This window comes from Tyto alba, unplaced genomic scaffold, assembly GCF_018691265.1.
Source record: "Tyto alba isolate M040663 unplaced genomic scaffold, T.alba_DEE_v4.0 Super-Scaffold_38, whole genome shotgun sequence".
NCBI classification, from domain to species: Eukaryota; Metazoa; Chordata; class Aves; order Strigiformes; family Tytonidae; genus Tyto; species Tyto alba.
The window spans coordinates 23,846,089-23,863,048 of NW_024881313.1; the positions used below are offsets into that span (position 1 = coordinate 23,846,089).

The 16,960-nt window shown below is 38.5% G+C and overlaps 1 protein-coding gene across 1 annotated transcript; it reads left to right on the plus strand.

Annotated features, from left to right (window-relative positions):
• The first annotated feature begins 1,027 nt into the window (after positions 1-1,027).
• RAB18 (RAB18, member RAS oncogene family) lies at positions 1,028-16,703 on the plus strand. The gene is made up of 7 exons (XM_042802063.1): positions 1,028-1,192; positions 3,828-3,883; positions 9,367-9,428; positions 11,378-11,450; positions 13,294-13,412; positions 13,502-13,568; positions 15,092-16,703. The coding sequence occupies exons 1-7, from the start codon at positions 1,125-1,127 to the stop codon at positions 15,268-15,270; spliced, it is 624 nt and encodes a 207-aa protein (XP_042657997.1). The 5' UTR covers positions 1,028-1,124; the 3' UTR covers positions 15,271-16,703.
• The last annotated feature ends 257 nt before the right edge of the window (positions 16,704-16,960 follow it).

Genomic DNA, 16,960 nt, shown 5'->3' on the forward strand with positions numbered 1-16,960 from the left:
TATTGTTATTGTACTCATCCCAGTAGTTAGTTTTCTGAGGTAAAAGAGGCAGAAGGGCAGATCCTGAAAGAGGAAGGAGAAAGGCACCAGAGACGTTTACCACAGAAACACAAGATTGTTACTGTGTTGAGCCTGTAAGTCGGTTGAAGGCAACTGCCCAGCAAAATCAGGACTCTGCCTTCTGCAGCCAGCGTTCTGACAGGATCCACCAGAGTCTCACAAGTACACCTGCCTTGTGCAAACTGCTGACATGGCTTGATCTCGTTCATTCGGTGTGACTACGTAAGAGACTAAGGCCTTTCATGTGTGCTACTGAGTCAGACTTCAGAGATTGAGAGAGGCTGTCTAGCTGGCCCAAGGACCATTTCAGACTCACATCATCAGACATGCACTTGATTAATTTTAGAAGAGTTGCATTTGCTTACACATGGTGCGAGGTAGGCTTCATGCCATAATAGTAGATTAGCCAAATTGGTTATAAAGAGGCCTTTTCACTGGAATCAGTTTTTGAACATTTAGGGCTTTTAATGGAGGATGAAGGATTGCTATGTAGTGTCACATATCAACTGGCCTACACTGCTGGATATAGGCGGAGCTGTAACCAAACGAGACCGTTATTTTGGTGGTGGGTTCCCGGCTAGCTGTTCTTCGCTTCGAGAGGCAGCCGCTTGCTCTGAGCTAGCACCGGGAGCTGGCTAGCTACCGTTCTGCGGCTTAAGCTGTCTTCTTCCCCTCTGCAACGTCAGCCGGTTTCTCTTCTCCACCGATCCCGATCCCTGACGCCAAAAGAAACGAGTAACCCGCGGACATCCCCCACCTCAGAGGCGTCCGGCGAGAGCTGCCCTCACCGCCTCCTGCGCACGTCCCCCCGCCGAAAACAAACAGCGGGCGCCGCGACTCCCGCCCACCACCTCCGCGCATGCGCCGCCCGCAGGCGAGGCGCCATTCCTCCTGCCGCTTCCCCTGCCGCCGGCGCACCTGCGGCGCCAAGGGGCGCATGCGCGGGGCAGGCTGCGCGGGGGCGCGTGACAAGGGGCGGCGGCGCGCGCAGGCGCAGGCGGTGCCGCCGCAGGCTGCGCAGGGAGCGTCGCGTCGCGCGGGGTCGGGCCGGGGGCGCTGCCGGAATGGACGAGGACGTGCTGACTACCCTGAAGATCCTCATCATCGGCGAGAGCGGCGTCGGCAAGTCCAGGTGAGGGGGCGGTCGCCTCCCCCAGGCTCCCCTGCCGCGACGCGGGGCACCGGTCGGGCCCGGCCTAGTCCCCCGTCCCGTCTCCCCTCCGCCCGGCCTGGGCGCGGCCGGCCCCGGGGAGGGCCGAAGCCCCGCGGCGGGAGCTTCTTCGCCCCTCCTCGGTCAGCCCTCCGGCCGGCGAGAGGATCCCTCTGCCCGGGGCTGCCTGCCTCTTCTGCAGCCCCTCCCCAGCCGCCGGCCCCGCGACGGGGAGGGGATAGTTGGTCACTGCCTGACCCGGTTGGAAAAATGAGACGAAGCAGAGCTCTGCCGGCCTTGCCCGGGGGGATCTAGGCCTCCCCGTGTCCTGTGCAGCCGTGTGTCCTGTCAACATGGGCGCGCTTGTGCATCTCCACAGCACTTTGTGACTAATATACTCCATAACATGTATATATGGAATCACAAGTGACACAGCACTGGGGGGAGGGGGGGCGCAGATCAGGTAGGCAGTGAAGTAGATCCACCAGTCATTCTTCTGATGGCTAATTATACTCTTTCTCAAGTACTGTGAGGTTGAGTTCCTTATCCATCCCCTGCCCTTTTCATGGCTTTTGTCTAAGCTGCCTTTTTTGTCTTTTAGTGTTTTTTTTTTTTTTTTTCTTTAACTTTTTTTATTAGTGCCATAGATCTTAATGAAGGAAGTGGGATATAAATGCAGGAGGGTGTCTGGGAATGTACCATACTAATGTTAGATTTGATGTTTTTGTGGCAGTAATTTGAGTTTTCTACCATGATGCTAAGTAACATACAAGTTTCTAATTAGAAAAAACTCACTAATTTGTTAAAAATCTGTCAGTCGCTACTTTGAGTACTGAATTGATAATCTAGTATGGTAGGCTCCTGGTGACAGACGTGATCTGAGCAAATTTTTTTTAGTTGAGGTCATCTCTTTTATATGTGGCCATGTGGAGAAATTTTTCCTGAGACAGTATGCACAATATTTTTATATACCTACTTATATGTGTACTTCTTCACATCAGAAAAGTTGTTAAAAGAGACTTTATGTAGGGGAAATAAAATTGCTATGAAATGATAACACTACAGTTGTTTGGGTACGGGAACTTAATATTGAATTAATTTCTGAATTCGTGTCACTTGCTTATTACTTGACTGGGAAAGGCGAGATGTTAAACTTGTGTTAGCATGGTGTAGTAAGTGGTTGGAGTCCTGAATTCTGAAACAAATGTCTTAAACCTGGTCCCTGTGGGTGTGCTGTACTTTGTAGAAGAGGATATCTACATATGAAAGAAAGGTGGGGAAAGTAGAAGTTGGCCAGATTTAGCACTTAAGACTTGTAAACTGATGTTTCTATTCTAGTGGCAGTATGAGGATTCCATATTTTGTTTGTTTTGAGTGAAACTACTTTTGGTGGTAATTAAAAATAGCTGCTCTTAAATCACGTCCTGATACAGCTGTCTTGAAGGTACCACTAAAAAACAATGTGCTATCAGTTTTTTTTTTTTTTTAAATTAATTATTATTTGGTAAGTAAAGCTACCATTTGGTTTTGGGGTTCTGGAATAAGGAAAAAAAGGTTGGTCTGTGGTTAACTTCAGAGTTGTCATCTAGCCTTATTGAAGTAAGGAATTTCTATAGACCATTTTCTGTCAATGCAAGACTGTGGCCAAATGCTAAAAAGGACTTGGCTGCTAAATTCACATGGAGAAGGAGAGGAGGGGAGGGTGGGGGAAAGACTAGAAAATAAATAGGGTTTTGTTCTGCTTCTCTAGCCTGGAAATGAATAGAAGCTGTCAATCATAGCAAACAGCTGTCTGCCATGTGGTAATATACACTTGCCACAGATGTATAAGATGGTGATATTAAAAACTGTATGCTGAGGATATTTGTCTCTTGCCAAAATAGTTATATATGGCAGAAGTACAGTGGCAGTATGAACACTTCTTCAAGGGACCCTACTACTGTTGTGTGATGTGCTGGTAAATCTTAGTTGTAGCTGTTCTTCTATTAGTAGCAAACATATCCATCAGAATGGGAGGAAATGTTGAGTCTGTGAAAGTCTTTATATACAAAAAGATACAAAATTGTTAAACAGTGGTGAGCCAATTCTACTCTTAAACTTCTGCATCTTTATTTCTGATGCATGTAGTCCTTACTGTTACACTGTGTGTCCAGTTCAAGGAGTTATTTGTGGGGTGAAAAGCTGATTTGGAATTTTCTTCTTAAGCTTACAGAAATACTGTGTGAGGCAATATAAAACCAAAAAAAAAATATTACTTTTGTACTGAATCCTGGGAGAACAGAAATAGAATAAGACAGAAGTAAAACACTTTGAGAAGCAGACCATGTCACTGTTCAGGCAACTGATTGGACAATTTGTGTGGTACTTTGTTTTCAAAGGGACGTACTTGGTAATAGGTGCAGAGAGGCCTGGGATTTTCTAGAAGAACATGTCTACTGTATTATTTTTGTAATTCCTTCTTGTTTTTTTGTAGGAGAGAAATTATGGAAAATTGAGATGTGTTTTTACTTAGCTACGTGATCTTGCTGTTACTTTCAGACTTGTAATTTAAAGTCTTCCAGCAAGCTGCAGATATGCTGCAATAACAGTAACCTTATTTTTCTTTCCTCCCTATCAGCCTTCTGCTGCGGTTCACAGATGATACGTTTGACCCGGAACTTGCAGCAACAATTGGTAAGTATGTGCTGATGCTACCTTGGAAAAATTTATACCAACTTAAGTACAAAATTGTAGTTTGTTCAGACTTGCCTAACCGGTAGTGAAGTTCAGACATGTCTGCTTTTCTGTAAGGAAAGAATGATGTGGACGCAGTTTTAGCATGCAGTGCTCATTGGTGTAGAGCATTGACTGTATTGGCCTGTAGTTGTCACCTTTATGCAAAAATATATCCTTAGCTAGGAAAACAGATATAAATGTCACCTTCACCAGGAAGATGGAAGTCATAGGTATGGGCAGTGAAAGGGTCTAGTGGAACAACCTGCAGTTCACTGCTTGTCAGCATTTCAGGCTAAAATGGAAATGTAAGAGCTACTGTTACATCTCCTACTGATTTATTTGTGCCAGATACCTGTCAAGTTGTTTGAATAGTAATATTGCTGTCCAGAACTTGTTCTATGTAATATGATACTTGGAAGCTATTTTAAGAAGACTTAAGACTCCCTGTAGTAGGGGATATTGGGTCTTGCAACTCCTGACAATAATGGAATTATCTGGGCTCTGTGTAGCTTCTAGTTTTCCTCTATAGGGAGGAGATTACAATGTGGCTTTTTCTCTTCTACTTAGTAATCAATTCCCTGTCAGCTAGACTCTTGAAAAAAATGGAAGAGCACCAATAATCTAGAGCTGCTGGGGAAAAAAGCAATGATGTATCATTGCTATGTTGGTATGGTACTTGCCAACAGTGAAGTCAATTGTGCTGGAGGAGAATGACCCAGAATGCAGGATATATACTATGTAGATGGTTGTCAGAGGAAGCAAAATGACACTTCTAAGAATGTGGTGGAAGTCTGTACCAAATTAATAACTGAAGTAATGGAAAATAGAGATGACTTTTCTACACAACGTACTTCAGTTGCATTTTTTACTTTCTCTGTAGGAAGAGTTCTGGCTAAGGACTTGTTTCAAACTTTTTCTTTGAGTTCAGCTGTTAGTAAACAAAGCCAGCTCTGTCTGATTGGTTAAGAAGTCAAAAAATTGATCTAACTTTCATTTGTGTTAATAAGATACAGGAGTACTGTTTCATATAAAGCACTGAGCAGCTGAGGGGGGAACATGGCCTATTTTTGTTCATTTGTTTGTAAAAAAGGAACTTGGACAAGTAGCCTTACCTCAGTTCATGAGGAAGGATAGGGTGGAAGGAAACAGGAGTGGAACAGGCCAAGTGGTGAAGATGGCAATCTTGTATTCTAATCCAAGTAGTTTTGTCACTGTATATACTTCCAATCAGGTTATTTTCTCGGTATGTCCACTGTGTGTTCCAGAAAGTCAGTGCAGAATAGCTACTTTAGTTTTCATGATGTTTTGGGTACCAATAGACTAGTTTGGTCTCAGTGTGGGCATCTTTATTTTGTTGTGTTTTTTGTTTTTTTTTAATTGTGTTTTTTTTTTTCTTTCTGCTGTTCATACATAATACACTTTCACTGTCAAAAACTGACATCAGTGCACAGTTTGAGAAAGTAAGGAATTATTTCCTGAAGTAATTATTCTTCTTTAGGATTTGTCAAAATGCACAACAGCATGTGCGGTAGCTAATTGTTGGCTGTTAAATAGCAACAACTCAAGGTTTACTACTGGCAGATTCTACTTTGCCAATAATAGGGTCTACTGGCAGTTCCTACCCTGCTCTGTTTCTGATATGGAAAAGGGGGAAGAGTAATCAATGGGAGCGTTACTTCAAATAGAGTTTGAGTTCTGAAACAAATAGACTAATTTGGAATGAACACGATCATTTGGCAGGAAAAGGAAGTTTCTAGAGACTGAGCCAATGCTGGCCTAGATTGCCCTAGATGTTAGGATTTATTTTTTTGTTGATGAAACACTATTTTGTTTTGAGTTTGGGGATGGAAGAGGTTTTTAAATAATTTTGAGGCTTTCCTGTTGAAACTGCAGAGTATGGTGCTTTTCCAAAATTAATGGATTTGACTACAAATAATGTCATCTTTCACTATCATCTACATACTGACTGCTGAACTGGTTAAAGTGCCTATATTTATACTTTAGATTAGAAAGTAAAGAGATAAGGTGCTATATGTTTAAAAACAAACCAACAAAACAAAACCTCACAACAAAACAAAACCTCACAACAAAACAAACCAAAACAACAAAGCAAACAACAACTGCATGCAAAACCACAACTCTGGGAAAAGCCTTGGCTGCAGCACAACCGGTCCCTTGTAGTGACCTGTTGAGATGTACCTTTTCTTTGTAGCTTGCACAAACCTACTGGGTGCAATTTAAATGAAACCCTATACTATTGTTTTGGAGGGTTTTTTTCTTCAGAGTTTTATAAAAATGCTGTGATATTCTCAGAAGAATAAGCTGCCTTGGGCAAATATTTTGTCCTCAGTAGCTTCAGTTGGATTAACCATATTTTATACAGCCTAGCAGATCTTCTGTCCTCCTTGTGTTTTCTTAAGGCTAGCTTGTTTGCCAGGTTTCATCATGTGGATCTTATCAGACTATATATACCCCAGTATTTTCTGTTGTCCTTACTGCTCATGCTTGTCTTTACTTGCTTTCTCTTTGTATGAGAGATTCTAGATAAGTGTTCAGTGCAATCCTCATTTCGTAAGTGAAGTAATGTATTGTACAGATCTATGTCTCTTTTTAGCCTTCCTTGCACTTGGAGTCTTCCAACTCTAAGCTGTCCAACTTGTCAGTTATCTACCACACAAATAATACGTTCTGGCTGATTTTGCACTTCCTCTAAATACATCATGGCATGCCGGCCTAAATGCAAGAGAAGCATGAAGGTGATACAGTTATTCCTTGTAGACTGTAGGTCCATAGTATGTTGGTGTGTAGTGCTGTGCTCATTTGGCTGAGGCACTAGGTGTCAACACACAGTAGAGTCTGGTAGTGCTGTGTTGCTTCTGGCCTTCCAAGGCATGGTGAAAGCACTGTCAGCTTTCTGGTGTCAAGGGTAGAAGCATCACTCTTGCAAGCTCAGAACTGACACCTGTCACACAAACATGTCAGTATTGCACTGAAGTGTTCAGGGAACATAAGTACCCTGTTTGTTCAATTTAACAAGATTTTCTTGAGCCCTGCATTTTTTCTACCTGTCCTCTTTTATGGCAGATTGATAATCAGAAACCTAGTTATTTAAAAGATTTTTTCTTTGTTAACTGGCTTTTGTATGTGTGGAGCTCCTTGATTTACTAGAATTGTTTTCCGTGTCTTGAGCACTTTAAAGGATATATTTTGGTGTTCATTTTCATACTTTTGCTTTTCCATAATAAGTCTATAATACATGGTGTTTATTCACTATCTTAGTTTCTTAATTTACTTGCATTGCTCATGCGGAGTTTAAAGCGTTATCTTTTAATTTTAAGCTAGCAGCAAGGCTAACATAAAGGTGTATATGTACTTTCCATTAAATGTAAATTGCAGAACTGTGTAGGCACAAGATACTGAATCTGTTTACTGAATGAGAGAAGGATACCGTGTCTTCAAAATACACCTAATAAGTTTGTCCTGAGGAAAAAAGTTACTCATCTTGAAACTACTGTGACATACTTTTGATTGGTTCCATTAAGTATGTGATAGATTTGTAATATCTACAGTTACAGATTTTGATGTCAGACTAACGGATAAAAGAATGTGCTGTGAGCTGTTGACCATCCTGGCTAAGCAATGGTGATTTTTATAGTTTAGGGAAAGAAATATGCAATTACAGTGGAAGAAGAGATTCTGTTAGTCTGAAAGTTACTGTTGAGTGCTGAAAAATTGGCAGGACGGGATGTTCTTTAGGATCAATTTGAGTCAACTTGCTAGCATAACAATCTTTTATGAACTAGGTAAAGTTCTAAGAACTGGTGTTTAAAACAAAGTTAATAGTGACCTTTTCTGTGAGCATAACTCCAGAATAACGTACCATCCTTTTACGTGGCATGGAGCATTACTGCTAAGTTAGGGAATAAGGTCCCTGAAAAAACAGAGTTATGATCAGTTACTGCAAAAGCTAATGTACTTTGGCAAAATTTTGCTTGAAATAAAAGGAGATGGGTTTCTTCCAGTGCAGAATGTAGTCTGAAAATCACTTGACACTTCAGGGAACACTAGTGAGCTGAAGCTGTGAAACAGTGGAATAAAAATTGTGTGTATTTTTTTTTTCAATAAAGCTCTGTTAAATGTTGGTTGGAGTGAAGTCATGAGTCTGCTTGCAATGTGCAGTTTCTTAAGCATCCTGTATACCCTCTGTGACTTTAAATTGAATATATTTTGGCAGCTGTTCGCATTTGTTTGTAATCTGCATGGCCTTGGGAATATAAACGCAGCACATTTATGGTAAGGCCCTACTTAAATATTTTGTGTTAGAGTAGTTAAAACAGAAATTCTTCTTGTAGCAAGTACAATGACTACCATTTTAAGTCAAAGTGCCAGAAGTTTGCTGTTACACTTTAAAGTTGTTCATATAAACACATCAACTTTTCACACTACTACTTCATTTCAGGGCTCCTGCCTGGTGGGGAGTGAGAGTCACTCCAAAATAATTGCAACATGCTTCCAGTTACTTGCTATGGGTAACCTAAGGACTAAATTACAGCAAAATGGATCATAACTGTACTCAGCCTCTAAAACTGCTGCTTGTTGTTATATCCTTTAATTTTGCACAGTCATTAATATCTTGCCCTCCTTGGCTTGAGTTTTGTGCAGCTTGTCCTTGGGAAGTGATAGGCTGCCAGTTCCTGTGTCTTTTAAAAAAAAAAAAAAAAAAAAAGTGGGAGGGAATTGTCAGATACTAAGGTAGATGTCTTACCAACATCAGAACTGTTACCACATTGTCAGTTTTTTCCCTTGGTCACCAACTGGTGGTATTGGTGAGTCCCTAATGTAGCTGGAATCCCTGTAAGAAATGTTTATTAGAGGAATTACTATAATCTAACATTATTTCTCACTTGATAGCAATCATGTAGTAGGTGAGTCTCTGTCTATATCTGTTTACCTCTGCGTGATGACCTTGACAGGACTTGGTCAGCCTGAGATAGGGAAACAGAGCAAATAGCTACCTCAGTGCAGTTTCATTTATTTTGAAAGTATGTTGTTGCTCAAGACCGTGGACATACTCAAGGAGAACATATGTATGGTAATGAATAGAAAGTTAATCCATTTGAATTATAAGGTTGAATATTTGTCCTGGAATATGTGCTTTAATACAGTAAATGTAGTATTTGCCTTCCGTAAAATATTGTGAGTCAAGGGCTTAAAAGACCCTTAGGCTTTTGCAAAAGCCTGTCAGCAACCAAACCTTGAGTTTTGAGCAAGGTTCATAAATAACTAATGAAATTCACTCTTCCTGCTTCTGTCAAAACACAACTTGTTTTCTGAGTTTGTTTCTGTTTGTTTTTTTTTTTTTTTTTTCCTTTTCTCGTTCCTTTCTCTTTCAAATATAGCTGTGGTATGTTTGAAGAACTAAAGTATTTTTTCTCCTCTAGGTGTGGACTTCAAGGTGAAAACTATTTCGGTTGATGGAAACAAAGCTAAACTGGCAATATGGGTAAGTCTCTTCTAAGTTCTTAATGTATTGCTTTACTGTAGGAATGGTGATGGCTTGTATAATGTACAGTTTGTATAGAGCCCTTTTCTATTTAATATGAAGGTGATTTGGAGGAGTGGGACGTTAATATTGAACCATTCAGAAGGTGGAATGAACTGTGGGACAGCTGGCTAATACAGCAATTCCCTTGCCTATGAACTGCTTCTGCAGCACTGATTAAAGGTCTGGTTGGGATAGGAGCAGAGAAAAGGAGGAATAAAATTATACTAAATCACTCAGATTTCAAAACAGTGAATATGTAAATTCCTAGGTTTTTTTAAATGACTAATTCATTGCTAAACTTCCAAAGAGTTAACCCTCACTAATCTGAGACTTCCCTTTATACATTGTTCTTGTCTGTACTTGACAGGTTTTAAAAGGGTGCACTTAACCTAAATGTTTTAGGCAAAATTTAGTAGTGTATTAATAGGTTAAGAATTACTGTTGCATGCTCAATTTATACTCGAAACAGTTTTTAGCCTAAAAACTTAACAGCCCTCATATAAAGATTTTTATAGGATCAAGATCATTCTTATTTGTAGTAGACGCAGCTGAATTAGGGAGAGGCAGTGTTTGTAATCATAGCCTTAGTGTTCAACATCTATGCTAAAGTAGAACTTCTAAATTCATGGCAAGTGAAGAAATAAAAAGTACTTCCAAGCTTTTTTTAAACATTCTCCATTCTGCAAACCAGCCTCCATAATTGCATGACTTGAAGAACGTTTTGAATATTCAGACCCAGTTGTGGCTTCTTGTAACAAGCAAGAATAAAACCTTATTTCTCATATAAGCGAGATACCTGATCTTTACATCCTCGGGAAGTAGTAGTGGAACATGAAATATGTATTGAAATACTTCTGTTGCTTTAAGGGTGTTTCTTGATTAACAAAGGATTTAAGTGTTAGTGTGACAATAGTAATCATCACTAAAATAAATAGGTTTGACAAGGAAAATAACTGCATCAACTTGACAGACAAATAGACATACAGGAGAAAAACTAGACGTAGCAGAATGAGTGATCATGGGATGAAAAATGTTACATAGGTCTAAATTAGGGTTTATCTTCTTTCATATTGGTGAATATATGAAGAAATAATTCTTTGGTAAACTGGAAAAAAAAAAGCTTGTAAAGGTGTATCATGACACAGAACTGGTTTGAGATGTCTGGGATTGGCTGAGTGATTGGTAGAATGTTGGAAGTCCAGTTCAGTTAATCAGGTTCTTTCACAGGGAACCATTTTGAATCCACAGTGTTTCCTGTGTTGCTTCTAATCCAGGGTAACTTGAAGTTATTTAAATCTTCTGTGCATGAAGTCTGCAGTGAATGTGCACTTTAACTTAATATCTGAGAAGAATACACCATTATGTTATTTGGGTTTTTTTGCAGAACTGTTGACACTTTAAATTTGAGGATGTAAATTCAACTTAAAGCCAAAAAAATCTCTGACTTATTTCTGCTTCTGCTCTGTCATAGCAAGTTAAATGCATTTACCCTGGCACTGAATCAAATTTAATTGGATCAAGGTGATTGAAGTGAGAGGACTAGTTTTGTTGCGGTGGGTTTTGATGCTCATTACAAAATCTTAGTACTGCAGCTATGCTTCTTTCTTGCTAGTTGCTGCTATACTAGCTGCAGAACAAATGCTTCTGCAGAAATGGCTGTTTTACTGCTATGTAGTCCAACTATTTACTTCACCTAACAGCTTAAAGGTGTTTCCCAGGACAGACTACATAAAAACCTCAAAGTTAATGTGCAGTAAAACAGCAGGGGAGGGTATAAACTCAATTAATCTGGTAGTTTAATATACTTTGAATCATATTTTGTAAGTTCATTAAAAGGAGAATACCTGAGAGATAAACTAGATTCTGCTCAAATTTGGAATAATGGAATTTTCTGAATGACTTTTTAGGATACTGCAGGTCAGGAGCGATTCAGAACATTAACACCCAGTTATTATAGAGGTGCACAAGGTGTTATCCTAGGTGAGTATAGCTTTGCATGCCATTTTGAATAAGTTTGTGGTTTTCTCATGCACTGGAGTTATAAAAACCCATATAACCTTTCTATAATATCTAATTGATATTAAAAGTCATTATATCTGTGTTGAACAACTCATATATTAAAGGATCTTGAGTTTGATGTCTGACTTCTTTCTCATGTAGTCAGTCTCACTGGCTTGAGAACCACTGATTTTTGCATGAGATTAAAAGCTACTGCTGTTTGAAGTGATAGCTTGGAGCTGTCCCTGTGCTGCTAGGAATTTGCCTTTTATTTATTATTTTGGGGTTTTTGCCTGTGCTTACTAAGCAGAGTCAAAAAAAAATTTTAAAAATATTTTTCTCTTCGCGGCGTGTTCTTTCTGTAACTGTATGTATACAGCTTTCTCTTTCTTCTTCCAGTTCCTTTTCCTGATGAAATGAATATAAACACTGTGGAGTCTGGCTGTTTTTTTTTTCCTGTTTGCGTCTTCTTAGTGATGGAGTGTTACAGAGTCAGAATCACTTAGAAAAGACTAGCTAGGAGCATGAAAAGCATCAGTCTGTGTGGGGAAAAACGCAGGCCAAACCCCCTTAATTACAACTTCACAGTGAAGTCTCTTGTGCTTTTCTTTCCTGTATGGAAACCTGGTAACTAGGCACTGCACTGTGGAGTTCTGCTTCTCCACTGCTATAAGTGAGGAGCTACCTCAAGTAAAGACAGAGAAGCAAGTTTAATTTTTTTTTTTTTTTTTGAGATCATGTCTGACTTGAGAGATTCTTGGTAAGATATTGTGTCCAGTTAAATGGTTTAACTTGGAATAACCTCCCTCATGAGACTGCTTGGTAGGTGGTGTTTTGTATGTACTGTTTCCACGGTCTGAGTCTCGTTATCTTCCTGATATAGGAAGATGCTGTCAAGGCATGTCTTGTCAAGTCACTTAGTTGCTGACGCTGAACCTGCCACTTAACTGTTGAAAGCTGTAAAGATAAGCAAGTACTGTTTGGGAGCTAGAAAGTTCTGCTGTTGAGACTTGCGCTCTCATTTTATTTAATAATCTTTTCCTGATTATTTATTAATCTCCTGACTATTTGTTAAATGGCTTCCTAAAAATAAGGTTGTTCGTGCAAGCCAAGCTATAGATTTGATTGAAACAAACTGTTTAAGCCTTGTCTGCACGTGGGATGTGAGAATGAAGGAAAAGATACTTTAGTAGCTTGAAATGGTAGCTATTAGATAGTTGCTGGGTGACAGATTTTAGGTTTAGCGAAGTCTACTTTTTGTCTGCCGTTTCTGCTCCTAGCATGGCTTATTACATCCCACAGAAATACTAAATATTTTGAAACACTGAAATGCTAAAAATTCAGCAGTTCACTGGTATTTATGAGGATTTGATGATCAGTTTACTTTTCTTAGCTAAATCAGTAGCCTAGCAGTGGTGTTAAGTCTTAATTATAACTAATTAGCACAGTGCGGAAGGTCATGCCATTCTCTTTGCATATCTTTTATGTAGTGATGTTAATAAATAGCCTACATCAGCAGACTGCAATCAAATTCTTTGGAGAATGATGGTCTCTAGTCTATAAGTAAGGACGTCTGAAGATAGTATAGTCTGAGAACAGTAGATGACCAAATCTCAGAGTTGCTCTGCATTAGTATCTTTGGTGATTTGAACTGCTGGATGTTCAACTCTTTTTCCAATTATTGTCTTGCTGTAGTAGGTAAATTGTGCTCCTTGGGACTCCCTCAGTTTTCTAATTCAAAAAGCCATAATTTTTGCTCCTTTTCTAACATAATCTGTATTTCTTGGAAAAATATTGTGGAAATAATATTGCTAATATCTTTCAGTTTACGATGTCACGAGAAGAGATACTTTTGTCAAGCTGGATAACTGGTTAAATGAACTGGAAACATACTGTACAAGGAATGACATAGTGAAGATGCTAGTTGGAAACAAAATTGATAAGGTAAACTGAATTCAACTGCAGTAATTAATCTGTTGGTGTATTTTGTTAATAATTCATATAATGCATATTAATGCTATGTCTTATTATAGGAAAACCGCGAAGTTGACAGAAATGAAGGTCTCAAATTTGCACGAAAACATTCCATGCTGTTCATAGGTATGTTACAGATATCTCAGGGATCTTGATTTTTTTTTTTTTTACATAATGAGAAGTACCACTCCTGTAGGACTGATAGGGTTTATATGTACAATCCTATTAATGGTATTTCTTAGCTGCAGTAGGTACAAAGATAATAGTTATTCCCATGTTTCTTTTTTTTTTTAATTGTCCCTAAATGTGTCCAGATACCTATTCTAACTGTGGACAAGTATTCTGACATTCATAAGGATTAAGGGTGAAATACAGGCTCTACTGTAGTCTGACAAAACCTGTTTTAGGTTTGGGGTTTTGTCTGATGTCTTTTCCCAGCCAACTTGCTAAATTAATAGCAGAAGCAAAATGAAAGAGAGAAAACTGGTACTAGTGGCCAACTTTCGGTATAGCAAAAGAGCTGGTACTTGACAGAAATCTGTATTGGTACTGGGATTTAAAAATGGGAATATAATTAACTTTTAAGTGGTGGGTGGGATTGAATAATGATATAATCATGACTGGAGCCAATATGTTGGTTTCATTGTGCTGCAAAATGAGATGGGTCTTGTAGGCAAAGCATTGTAATGATAAATTAAAGTGGGTGGTGAAGTGATTCTTTATGTTTAAGCTTATTACATGTTTTATATAAGGGTCAGTAGGGATTACTTTATAGGATGACTCCAGTAGCAAAGCAGTTCATTGACACGTCCTGTACTTAGACTTATGCTCCTCATCTCTGACAAATGACATGTCTTTGTCTAGTACCTTGCTGTTTTTCTTTTTGGCTACAGTGTCAGATGTGGAAATAGAAGCTCAAAGCTGAGGCACAGACTGTTAAGTGCATGGAAGATGAAAAGAAATACAAAAATTAAACTATAACTGAATATATGTGTATATATATGCATGTTATATTTGGCTAAGTATATGCATGGCTGTGTATAAGAACAAGGCAAGCCCTAGTGGGACTGAACAGTTTCAGATGGTGTCTGTTGTTCTCATAATATACCCTGTGAGCATATTTCTTGGACTTAAGCCAAAGTAAGGCTCCTGAGTGAAATTACTTAGAATTCTGCTAACTGTAGAAGAAATTAGATTCCTTACTGCTTTTTTATCAAATGAGTTGTATCATGGAGGCTGCCCAGAATCCTACAGAATGGATCCTTGCCACTTATGATACAGTGGTACTGTAGTTCTGACTAATGTACAGAATTGAAATACAGGACGACAACAAGGTTTATCAGACATCTTAAGTTAGTAGAACACTCCTTTCTTCTTACTGGAGAGCTTTCCACAGAAAAATTAACCTATAGTTGTCTCCATACATTCTGGTGACATTCAACTTGGAAGCTCTTCTGCTAAGACTCTTTTGAGGTGTTGCCTTATGTGGCATCAGAAATCTGCATACCTGCTAATTTTGGTACTGCTGTGTTGTTACAGAATACATTGTTGTAAGTCTAAATTGTAGGTTGAGACTTAACTGCAAGAGAAATACTAAACAAGTTACTGTAAGCTATGCTAACATTTGGATTCTTGTGTCCCTTCTCCAGAGGCAAGTGCAAAAACATGCGATGGTGTACAGTGTGCCTTTGAAGAACTTGTTGAAAAAATCATTCAGACTCCTGGACTGTGGGAGAGTGAGAGCCAAAACAGAGGTGTAAAATTATCAAACAAGGAAGAAGGATATGGAGGAGGAGGAGCATGTGGTGGATATTGTTCTATGTTATAAACTTTGGGAAGCTTATTCTTTGCATATTTAAACAGATAGTGACATCTTTCTGTATATAAATTCATTAAATGCTATTTTTAGGGACCTTGCAGTTTGCACATAATTGTTTTGTATCATGGCAGTGAACACTTGTAGGAAAAATGTTCTGCAGCTTTCCCAGTTCGAAAATGTTATGGTAAGCATGCCCAATTTGCAATCTTCAGGTTTTTATAAGTAGCATAAATAATGTGCAAGAACAAATGCACTAAAAATTTTACAACTGTATACATTCATCATGTAACTATTCTAAACAAATCTATCTAACAGAAACACATTACTGCATTATTTGCTCTTATTTTTAAATACTCTTGAAATTATAGAACTCTATAGTGTGCACAGATCTTTAAAACAGTGTGAGCTATAAATGTTACATTTCATCTCTTCTAGTAAATGCTTTTTTTTATGGTATTAAAAAGAACAAGATTATACTGTTCTTGGACAAATCTGCTAAATTTTTCTCTTTCAGCAGAGTGGTCTAAAATACAAATTGGCACAGGCCATAGTTGGTGTCAGCACCTTCTTGAAGAGATGCTTTGAAAGCTTCCTTTGCAAAGCTGGGGGACACCCTTTTTTCTTTTTAATTATCACTTCAGTTGATAGCTGAACTGGAGTTTTAATCCTGTGATATTTATATACTAAATTTGTGGTACTCTTGCACTCTAGGTTTTTATGATGCGTTCTACTCTAGACTTGCTGTAGAAAGTCTTCATTATTGGCAAGGGGTCTGAATGACATCTTTGTTCCTTCATTGTGAATCAGTTTGTCACGCTTTGGGATGGATGCCTAATTTTCCTAATGTTTGTAAAATAACTTTATCTTAAATTGTAGCTCACTTGTGACTGTGAAGATCTCTGTCACGTCGTCTTTGTGCTGCTACTTGTTCAGAAATAAAACTTGTCACAGACACTAAATGGGAAGCTATAGGGCTTCTTGATCTCTGTATTGAAAAATACTATTGCAATGAGTATTCACTTAAATTTACTGTATCAAAGCCAATGGTTTGGTTCAGAAGACTTGTATAGACTAATAAATTTTTTTTCCATAATATTCAACTTTTTCTAACCTCTTCCTATTGTAGAGTTGTATATTTTTTAGCACGTACAGTTTAAACAAGATCACTCCTTATGGACAAATTATTTCTGATTTCTGAAGGACAAGACAAGGATGCTGTGTTGTTGTGTTGTGTTTTTTTTTTTTTGTTTGTTTGTTTTTTTTTTTAAATAATCACTATAGTGCAATCAGCAACAACTATTGGGCGGTTTCTTGTAAATATAGTGAATGACAGTACCTTTTATTACTGCAAGGTTTTGTGTAAATGTCAACATATGTGATCTGTATTTTGCAGCAGGCCTTGGCTGCTTCTGTTAAAATACACTTTATTCTTCACAAGGAAACTTTGTTTTCTATTCTGTTTTACACTTGCTAGAAAACAATACCAAATTTGAAGACTTAACCATGCTAGTTATTTTTACCAAATACTGTATCTATAGTATTGTTAATGTAGTAAGGTAATTTAAATATGTAAATGTAATTAAATACACATACATATTGTATTAAAATGTTAGATTTGTATTACTGTTTCATGCAGAATATGTGGGCTGAGAAAATCTTGTTTGTTAGCATTGAGATCAAAGGATTTTGTTTTTTTGTA